This window comes from Neltuma alba, unplaced genomic scaffold (assembly GCF_004799145.2).
Source record: "Neltuma alba isolate B1F8T4 unplaced genomic scaffold, ASM479914v2 tig00003549_pilon, whole genome shotgun sequence".
In the NCBI taxonomy this organism is placed as follows: domain Eukaryota; kingdom Viridiplantae; phylum Streptophyta; class Magnoliopsida; order Fabales; family Fabaceae; genus Neltuma; species Neltuma alba.
The window spans coordinates 21,760-32,467 of record NW_021633326.1 but is presented as its reverse complement, the minus strand read 5'-3'; the positions used below and the strand labels follow the sequence as shown (position 1 = coordinate 32,467).

Here is a 10,708-nt window from a genome sequence, read left to right as displayed (position 1 = left end):
ACACTGAGCTTTTGTACCTTTTTTGGCAAAAGTGTTTTCCACTTTAACTATCTTCAGCATTTGATCTTGTGATCATACATGTAGATTTTACTTATCTTTTAAATTATCTTTCAACAACTAATTTTGCACTCGGATTATTTGGTTTAATCTTAAGCACACTGCACATTTTGTTCTAAAACAGGTAGGCTGTATCAGCCTATGCTCAGCTCTATAGGCGTATTTCAGCTTTACTGGCATTCTAAACCTCAAAAGCACTTAATTGTGTTTTGCAGCTGAAGTCTATCAGGGCATTTATCATCGAAATCCTTTTTGGCAGAAAAATATGTATTTCCGCAGAACTATTTCTTCACAGAAAAGTAACTTAACACCTGCCTCTATGTATTTTGTCCTCAATGAAAATGCTTTACTTCTCTCTTGACCCCCCAGTACTGACAAAATATTAAAACTTAACCATAAATCCATAAGAATTTCTAATAATATTAAATAACAATAAAAAAATATTCTAAATTACAAAATATTGTTTTTTAAAAAATTACCTAGACCACACTAAACCAGTCTGGATGGTCTAGCCACTTAGTCTCCAATCCAGTACAGTCTAATCCGCTTTTCTATATTCCTTCACTTAGACTAGATTGAACCACCTCGGGTTGGACCGAACTACTACTGGGTAAAGCATAGACCTAGTCAAGGACACAGTATTGATTTAAAAAAAAGAAGAAGAAAATTTTAGTTTTAAACTTTTAACTCAAAACATATGCAAGTGGTGAAAAGAGGGGCGTTGTGATTTATCCGAAAAAAGAAAGAAAGAAAAAGGAGTGTTGCAATAAAAAGCAAAGGATGACTTGAAGAGAGATACGTAAATAAGAAAAAGAATGAGAACCAGTGCAGCAAAGTTTTAATGTTTTACTATAAGAGATTACGAGAATACATAGGATAACGATATTTGAGATGTAAAAGTAAAATGCCACCCCAAGAGTACCAAAGAATTTCTCTTGCCCATATGTCTCAACTCTCAACCTATCCGTTCCTCCTAAATGGTTTTGAATCAATAAAGAATGAGTTGAGCAAAACTTGAGCACAATTTATAAATGTTTGTCCTCATAACCACATTGCTTTGGATGTTCTCTTTCTTTTCTCTGTCTTTAATCCTCAATTTATGTATTTATTGGAGAATAGCAAAAATTAATAAAACTTCACTAAGTTAAATCCGATTCAAATATAGATCAATGAGACAAACATGTTTCAGGATCACTCAAGCAAACATGTTTCAAGGAAACAAACTTAACTTAAGCAGACACAACCTTATTTAGGATCCTAGATGACCAGACACACCACCAGCATGACACGACACAACACTTGATACACAAGTCACGACAACAGGAGAAAGTTCATATACAACGCCAGTTGAGAGACTTTGACATAACTGACACTCAAGACATCCTATCGTTTAGACTACTTCATTTCTTTCCACGCAGTTTTGCACCCAGAGCTCTCTCCAGTTTACCTAATATTTGTTGATTTGGAATGGCTTTACCTGATTCATACTCCTGAATAACTTGAGGCTTCTCATTTATCACCTACACAGTAAAAAGGTGAGTCAGTATCATGGAAGCTAAAGCAAAAAAGAGAACTCGAAGAAGAAAATACATCTACACGAAATGAAATACAAAAAGCGAGTCAGTTTTATGGGAGCTAAAAGTAAAACTACGCCAACAACACTTCTCTGAAATTACACGGGTCAGCAAAGCTTGGGAACACCAACCCCCCCCCCCCAATTTTTAAATAAAAAAAAAAAAACCATTACAATCTCAGTTATAATTTAGGATGCTCAAAACACCATATCCTTCTTTGGAAATAAAACTGAAGAAAAACTCTAAATGGGAGCACTTCCTTTAATGTAGTGCAAAGTGGTGCTGAAATGATGGTTAGCCCATAGTTTTAGCAAATTTCTTTTTTTTTTGGTGCTTTTTTTCTTTTTGGGGGGGGGGGGGTGTGTGGGGAGCTGACAAGAAGCTTCACATCAAAGAAAGAGACCTGAGCTAGTTGAGCCTGGGTAAGCTTTTTCTCCATCCTAGCCTGCATGATGGCTTTCTTTAATTCAGTCGGAACCCGTTCATCTGCAAATACAGTCAGGCATACCATAAACTTTGAAACATATAAATTTCCAAAAGAAGAAAAATGGTGCCAATCATAAAGAGGAAACATTTATTTAGGAGTAGCAAAGAAAATGTCCCACATAAACCCAACAAATTTCTGCCAAAGTCATCCGATACACAACATATACATACTCTATAATTATTCATTCGAAGAACATGCAAAATCCCAGAGAAAAAATATCCAGATCCATTGGATTGAGTAAAAAAAATGTCTAGCAGTATACAGTCATTACAAATTTAACTGGTTTTCCAAAGAAAATCCTTCCATGATCAACATCCCCCTATTACATTAGGGGAACAAATGCGTTTCTCAATAACAGACAGAATTTGCAGTAAGTGAAAACATGGAAATTAACCTACAGTATGCATACACCATGGGTAATATCAGTCGAGCACAAAAAAGTATTGCCTGACTGCTTGTTATATATGGACTTATACAGAAGGCAGAAAAACCTTGAAATGGTTGGCTCACTCTACCAAGAGGAACCACAAAACTCAAGGAAACTTGGGCAACGAAGGATAATGCAACAATCCTAATTTTTTTTTGGGGGCAAATTATCATATTTCAACATTCATAGTTTAAATGATCTCAAGGCCTGAACAAAAATTTTTAGATTGAGAAAAAATATGGACAAGTCAAACAAGTGTTCTCCACATTTCTCATTCCTCTGCTTTCATTTCTATCTCCATCTTGGTACCTAGAGCTTGATTGCAATTTGCATGTTAAGTTGCACTAGTTTTCAATCCGGGGCAATTTCTTTGATATACAGCAGAGGCAACTGACAAGCCAAATGATCAGAGCAATGCCTATGCACAACTAAAATCCAGGGGGAAAAGAGTATACTTAAGCAATCATATAAAATACTTATAAAACCAGTATTTCATCCCATAAAGGATTTCGGTTATTTATTGATACAAAGGTCAGCCAGAAACCCAACAAGCACTTCACCTTGACCTTGAAGACGGGTTAAATGGTAAGTCCATCTCATTACTAAAATGTCCCAACACACAATCTGCCAATTTCCATGAGCATCTTTATCCTCTACGCATGTAATAGATCCCTGAACAATGTGCTTCTAGATGGAAAGGAAATAATTTCCCAGTTTGAAGGTTTTAAATTTGAGGAAAAGTGGATAGGTGGGAAACACCCTATATTTTAATTCCCTCTAAATTAAAGATATAAAAAGAGAATGAAATTTCTTTCATTTTTTCAAACTATAATTCCCATTGATAAAATTCCATCCATAAACAATTCCTCCAAGTAATGTCTTGGAAGACTTGGGATAGATAAGTAACTGACATATGGCAGATTTATAAGGAGTCAGTATAATAGGTGTTCAATACCTCTGCATCAAACAACATTTCTTTCTACATCTGAAAATTAGGGAAGCCAAACCATATAGGTTGTATCTATTCAAAAGGTAGTATGACTGTTCTATTACAGCTAAAGACGCACCAAGAGGAGAAAAAAACATAAAAGACGGCATCTACTTACGATGAAGATTCTCAGTTTCTTCATCGAGCTTCTTTGTGTTTAGAGAAGTGCTGCTGGAGGCCGCTTTATTTGTGGCAGCATTAACTGCAGATTGTACAAAATATAAGGTTAGAAAGTACCGCTGGAAGTCAAAGTCACAATTTCGATTCACGCTTCTATTCTTGTAACAGTTGTAAATCATTTAAATATAAACGTCTAAACTTCAGAAATCAAACAAGACAATTGTGTGCCCTCGGCTGTGCAATTCTTCGCAAAGGAAACCCGATTTTACTTCACTTTAACTACTGAAGTTTCCATTATCTCTTCCAGCCTAAACAATTCTACGGACAAAACACAAAATACTATAAACTGACGACACTTGAATTAGATGAGATAATAAAATACAGGCAAGTCAAGCTTGCACATACAGGCACCGACTCGGTCATAGAGTAGTTACTGAACTACTAAATCAAAATTTTACGAGAAAAATCAGCAAATACACGTCAGAGAGCAACGGGAAAATAATTGTTTTGTAAACCTAAATACCCATTCTACAACCTATAAACATAAGAAAAGGTCGAACAAGGATACCTTCCTACTGTTTGGCCATCACATACTAAGGCCATCACATACTAAGGCAAGAGTTCAAAAAAATTGTAAATCTTTTATAATCCCCATCCCTAGTGTCTCCGATAGAAATTATCTGAGCCTCAAGACCATAAATTCGTCAGCTTTTCCATTTTGAAGCTGATTAAAATATAAAATTAATTTATCTCTTCAAGGCCCCGATATAATTCTTCAGAAATCATTACAAAATAAAAAGCGATCTAGATAAGATGATCGCAGGTATTCATGAACCAAAGGAAACTCAACCGACGGAAGAATCAAGCAATACATTTTTTTACGGTTTCAATATCGGCGCCGGAGCGACGAGCGGCGTTGACAGCTTTCTCATCTTTCTTCGCTGCCGCTGTTGGTGCCTTCTTCCGGATCACAACGGGCTCCCAATCCTGAGTAAGAGGGCCAATCCCCGCCATTTTCTTCTCTCAAAGTATCTACCTTTCTGCGTTCCGTGTGAGGATGGATGACGAAGAATGCCCTTTCCGTTCTTATTATATGCCCTGGTTTGGGGCTTTGGGCCAGCCCTGGGCTGTTTGACATTCTCAGTAGACAAAAACGCCCCTCTCTTTAACAGAAAATCCAAATCCGATTATTTTTTCAACTGGGTGTAAAATAGCCCAGGGGCAAAAACCCTTTCATCCGCCGGAAACCTAGAGCACTGATTAAAGTTAAAATAATATTTGTATACGAAGACCTAAATTTGAAGAGTGTAATTATTAATGATGTACGCTGGTCAAAAAAAATTATTAATGATGTACAATAACCATCAATATGAAAACTATTTATATATAGCAGAAGGTATGTTGTATACAGTAAAAAAAAAGTTGTACTCACAAATCAGTTTAAATCTAAGTTTTCTTAGCCATTTTGAGATTTTTTAGACCAAATTTTCCAAAAATTAATTTAGCTAATTATTTATTAAAAATATGATTTTATTTTTTTAAAATATTCTTTTTAGTCATTTGCATAGAATATTATTACTTACAAATTTTTTTTTATATACACAATTAGTTAAAAAGTTAAGGAAAAATTATAAATTTTAAAAATAAAGTAAATTAAAATTTTATATTTATAAATGAAGGAATTTTTTTCCTATTAATTCATAAATTTCAAAGGACATGCATAGAGGAGTAATAACCATTTTCGTATTTCAGAAAATACATAACAACAATAAAAGTTAAAAAAAAAAAAATAATATGACCAACTTTTTTTAGGTGAAACCAAGATATCTCGACTTACATTAGACCTATACTAATTGTTTTATGGATAAAAATCTTTCAGTCGAATCAAATAAAATCAAATTTTATAAATTAAAACTACTAGTTTTAAATTTTAGACGTTAAAACTAAAACAAAATCAAATTTCTGAGCGCAAAAATGGAATTTTTTGTTTTGGTACAAAGTGAAGATGGTACCAACACTTCAAACACTTGTTGCTAGCGGGTCAGGCCCTTACAAATGGCGAAACAAAAGTTTGAATGGCCGTTTGGAGGAATGTCAGTATTATAGGTTTGCCTTCCCAAATAAAACATCTATGTTCAACAAATAAAAATTAATCTAGTTGACAAGAACTCAGCTCATAACTTATAAGATTGTGAAATTGAATCCCACTGTTGATGTAAGGACTTTATTGGTGAATAATATGTAAATGCTTCTGTAAGCGTTTTTGGAAATCTTAAAATCCAACTCACCTGAACTTTTTTTACAGCAAAAAAAAATCTATATTCAAAATTTTAAATACGTTTATATAAAAAATTTATAAAAAATTAGGGGAAAAATAAGACGCCGCCTAACTCCTCCCTCCTTCACCCGTTGATCTTCTCCCGTCGCCGAACTGATTGGCCACCGTCGCCACAATTCATCAGGGCTACTGCCGTGAAAGCCGCCCAAGGCAGTCTTACAAGTGAACTACTACTACCCGTCGTCGGAGATTTGAAAAAACCTAGCTCGTGCCTCCCGTCATCAGAGATTATATCGCACTCGCTGTTGACCTCGCTGTCACCAACGCTTCTTAACACGGGGGCGCCTCTTGCCGTCGCCGTAACAGAACCAACTCGGGCGAGAAGAAGTCTGGGTTTGCTGGAACCTCTCCGAAATTGAACATGTAAGAAAATCAATTCTTTTACATGAGAAGAAGAACTTCGTGGTTAGCTTGTTATCCTAGTTCTTGTCTAAATTCGATCGTTTCTCGTAATTGATGTAACTTATGTCTTTTTGTTGATAGCGAGTTGAAGCGCAATGTCCAAATCTTGCAAGGGGTTAGCTATGGAACTCGTCAAGTGTCTCAGCGAATCGGACTGTATTAAGGTTCGTCTGGATTATTGTATTTATGAAATGATTAAATTCGGGATGAATATTTGTCTGTAAGTCTGAAATGTTGAGTTTCAATGCTGTAAGAATGACATTGCGTATATTTCGATGGAAAAATTAGGTTGAGAATCGATCCTATAGGGAGTGTGCGGGAGAGAAGGCCCCATCAATACCTAGTGAGTGTGTTGGACTGAGGGAAACTTATTTCAATTGCAAAAGAGGCCAGGTAAGAGGCTATCTTCTTCCTTGATTAATCATACTTCCTTGTTCTATGATTTCAAATGCATACCCATACTGTTTATTTATTTAGGACTAAGTCAGCAGTTTTATCCCTAATTATATTTTGGTATACAAGTTAATGCCGAAACTCAAACTCGAGCAACAAAGTAAGCAATTTTATCCCTAATTATATTTTGGTATACAAGTTGATGCCGAAACTCAAACTTGAGCCCCTATTTCCTGCTCAAAGGAGGGTAACTTCTTTCCTAGTCTAAACCGATTGACTGCCTGTCTAAGCACTTAACATACTTCATTTTCAGTGAAAAATTTAATGTGATTGGGAAACGGCAGGATTAACATGTAACCTGTTTGACGTGTGCAGAAATTTACAATTATAAGTGTTGAATCATTTGGGATTGACTGCTTTCATTACTCTGTTTTGTTGTTTCGTAACCAGTTGGTAAATCCTAACACTCCCATCTCATGGGAGTTTGTCAAAACCATCCATTACTCCTGCAGATTGGAAGTTGAGATTATGGAAATTATTGGGTAACTTTTATGTACTCGAAAAAGAAAATTTTATATATTTGAGAATGCTATATTAGATTCTGTGTATGATATTGAAGCGATGGAGACGGGTGATAATCTCTAGAGGACCATTTTAAAAATTATTCAAAGTGGTGGGGACAAAGAGTCGTGATTGACTTTCCATGTTATTGAATATTTGCAGTTCCTTTGTGCGTTTACTTTTGGAGATACTGGTAGAAAATGGTTGGATAGGCATGAACCATATATTCTCCCGTCTGATGGACTAAGATATTGGCTGAAAATCAGTGAAATCCTCTTTGTGAACTTGGTACTTTTATTCTATAGGATAAAATTATCTAAGCATCTAGGCTAGGGTGGTCCTGCATATGGTTGTAGTTCTAATATTACAGTTTCTTTAAGCAAGAGATTTTGAGCAAAAAGCGACCTTAAATTTATTACTGCTTTGGAAGATACAACTGATTTAGTTTGTGGTAATACAGTTCATCTGTTGTCTGCAAGGAAACATTGCCTTGTTCAAAACATTTTGATTGTGATTGGACCTGAGTTTTTAAACAGATCAATCTCTGTTTTGCTTATGAACTTTTAGGTTAATCCTTTTTGTGTGGACATAACTTAGGTATCGTTCTTTGGTATTTGTTATTCAAAGGAGCTAATGATATGCTGCTGGTTAGAGAAAATGTTCACATGTTTTTGTTTAACTGAAAAACTTTATAATGAACACTTTAAGTACTGCGTCTTAGTTTTGTCACGTTATATTTGCACAAGAGAATTTAAAGTTGGTTTAGACTTGAATTTTCATTATTTATATAATTATTTTTGGAAGTTTTGTGTTGATTCTTGAATAACTCGATCTGGTTGTCTTGTCGATGTATTACTAGTTGGAATGCCTTCATAGAAATTTTGTAGTTTGTTTCCATTTAACATTAAGGCCTTGATGTTGTAGTCAAAATTAGTTCGCAGGAACAGCTTATTTAAACATGTTAGTGTTCACTTCTCTTAAACCAGAAAACTTGAGAACATTGATGAACTATGGATATATCGCTCAAATAATAGGTCTAATACTAGACGTAGGCTTTCTCCTGGGGAAGATGCCTAATATTTAAAATGTTCTGGTAGAAAAACTAAGGATCTAAATAAGAATCTGCATTATTTACGAGTTATGAGCAGTTTGACTATTTGACTTGTCCAAACTCCAGTGTGACTACAAGGCTTACAATCTAGTTTGGAATAAAGTTGAAAATGTGACAAAACAGTTCTCTGAAATCTGGCGTAGATTGAAAACATTTCATCTCAATTAAAATTAACGACAAAAGGCCATGTGATTCTCATGTCATGTGGCCTCTTATATCTGTATTTTCATCCTAGCACGAGCCCATCCATGGAAATTGTGAAACAAGGAAGCAGTATCGTGCAATCAATTTTAATTGGTGTTTAATACATCAGTTTAATCCATTCGGGCCTCCACGCCCCCCCCCCCCCCAAAAAAAAAGAAAGAGAGAAACAAAAGAAAACACTTCATGTTGAAAGCTCGGTTCACCTTCTATATTGCAAGAAGGTCCGTACTTTAGGGAGGTAAAATGTACGTCCCCTGTGAAAACTATAATGTATACTTTTTGTGGTAGAAAATATTTAAACGGGTGTATGACTAGATTTTGATATAGCTGATCCTTCCTTTTTCATTATCTCCTCTATCAGGTGGACATGAGAGCTAGGATACGCGGGAACAAGGGTTACTAATGGCTGCTGATGTTTTGATGTTCTGAAGCCTGAACTGTGAAAGATAGCTTTCAAGTTTTTGAGAAAATAAATTTTTTGAGTGAAGAAAATTTTGTTTTACCCACTAGTATATTGCGTACCGAGCTAACCAAGGTATTATTGAAACTATCAATTGCATAATTTGATAATATTGTTAGCTGTACGTGAAAGTGATTACCCCCCCACCCCCAAAAACACACACACACACAAACCCAAAAAAATTTTACGCCTTATCGAGTCATTGGTGTTTAGAATTAAAATCTTTTTGCTGGAGAGACGATGAGCAAAAATGGTGGCCTAAGCTAATACTGCTATGCTACAAGAGAAACCCACGAGTCCAACATACCGTGAACAGTTATGTGGTCTGATTCTCTACAACTACAGGTATAATGATTCATTATAGTTTAATCAAATATATAACTTTTAAGTTAAAGTATGTATTATACTTAGAGAAAGTTGATTTGACAGTCTTTATAGTTTCATTAGATGTTAAGGCCTCGTAGTTTTTTCTTCTTCTTTTCATTGAATCCTTTTTGTTTATTATATTAAGAATGCAAGTGCTTCTGTTAATAAATGCTCTAACACTGTTAATACATGCGTGATGTGACACTAAAAAAAGCTGCACATGAACTTGTTCTCTCTCTCTAAAATACTCTCATTTTCCGCGGCCAAGCATACCAATTCGATGACCCTCTTCTTCAACTTCTACCTCTCGATTAACGTTAGTGCAATGCTTCTGTGCTTGTGGATTCAGGACAGCTTTAGGTGAGGATTGGGCTTCATATGGCATTTCTTCTTTTTTAACGGCCGCAGCAACTGGGTTTCTTCATCCCAATGCTTCGATCTATGTTGCTTGCATCAAATGTGGTTAAGATGCTTTTACATCATTGTGCAGTACAGGAATCTGTTTATATATATACATATATATATATATATATATATATATTCACGAACCATTGTTTCAAAGGCCTTATTTTGTCAAAAGTCTGAATCTGAATTAGATATCAAACTTGAGGTGAAAGAAGCTACGGGACTGGAGAGAGATTCCAAGAAGAAAGCAATGCTTGTCTTTGAACTTTACTAACTCATGCTTCATGTTGCATGTCAGTAAGGATTATGATACGACCTCGGGTATTTGATTGGATAAGTGTTAAATGCTGATGCTACTATCAATGAGAAGAAGTGGAGGAATTAGAGCAGTTAAAAAAAATGAGATGCAGCGAGGAAAAGAAGAAATGCTTGAATGTTAAATATTATGGGGAGACCATATTAAGTGGGAACACGCTATTAAAGAATCAAAAGCTGGCAATTTAGATGTAGCCATTGTATCAGCACTTGAACTCTGTTGCCACTGCCGTTGGAAAAAAAAGAAGAAGAAAGAAATATCATGGGAAGCCACAATGGCCGTTGCCACTGCCGTTGGGGAAAAAAGAAAAAAGAAATATCATGGGAAGCCACAATGCTGAACGCCAATCCTCACCTGATGTTATCTTGACTCCCGTAGAATGAGTTGAACAAGGTCGTCGACCTCGTATGCATGGTGGTGGAGAATGTGAAAGAACCACTTAGAGAGAGAGAGAGAGAGAGAGAGAGAACAATTCTATAATGCCACATCACCCATATAC

General features: G+C 35.6%; 2 protein-coding genes across 2 annotated transcripts; one reads left to right on the top strand and one right to left on the bottom strand.

Moving 5' to 3' along the window:
* Window positions 1–1,182: 1,182 nt before the first annotated feature.
* Window positions 1,183–4,713, bottom strand: LOC114741837 (multiprotein-bridging factor 1b). Its single transcript, XM_028930099.1, has 4 exons — window positions 4,526–4,713; window positions 3,652–3,735; window positions 2,035–2,117; window positions 1,183–1,577 (listed from the first exon to the last, which is right to left on the bottom strand). Exons 1-4 carry the CDS (start codon window positions 4,665–4,667, stop codon window positions 1,458–1,460), a joined length of 429 nt encoding a protein of 142 aa, XP_028785932.1. The 5' UTR covers window positions 4,668–4,713; the 3' UTR covers window positions 1,183–1,457.
* A 1,347-nt stretch (window positions 4,714–6,060) lies between these two features.
* Window positions 6,061–9,343, top strand: LOC114741841 (cytochrome c oxidase assembly factor 5). Its single transcript, XM_028930103.1, has 4 exons — window positions 6,061–6,354; window positions 6,475–6,557; window positions 6,682–6,786; window positions 9,024–9,343. The coding sequence occupies exons 2-4, from the start codon at window positions 6,489–6,491 to the stop codon at window positions 9,063–9,065; spliced, it is 216 nt and encodes a 71-aa protein (XP_028785936.1). The 5' UTR covers window positions 6,061–6,354; window positions 6,475–6,488; the 3' UTR covers window positions 9,066–9,343.
* Window positions 9,344–10,708: the final 1,365 nt, after the last annotated feature.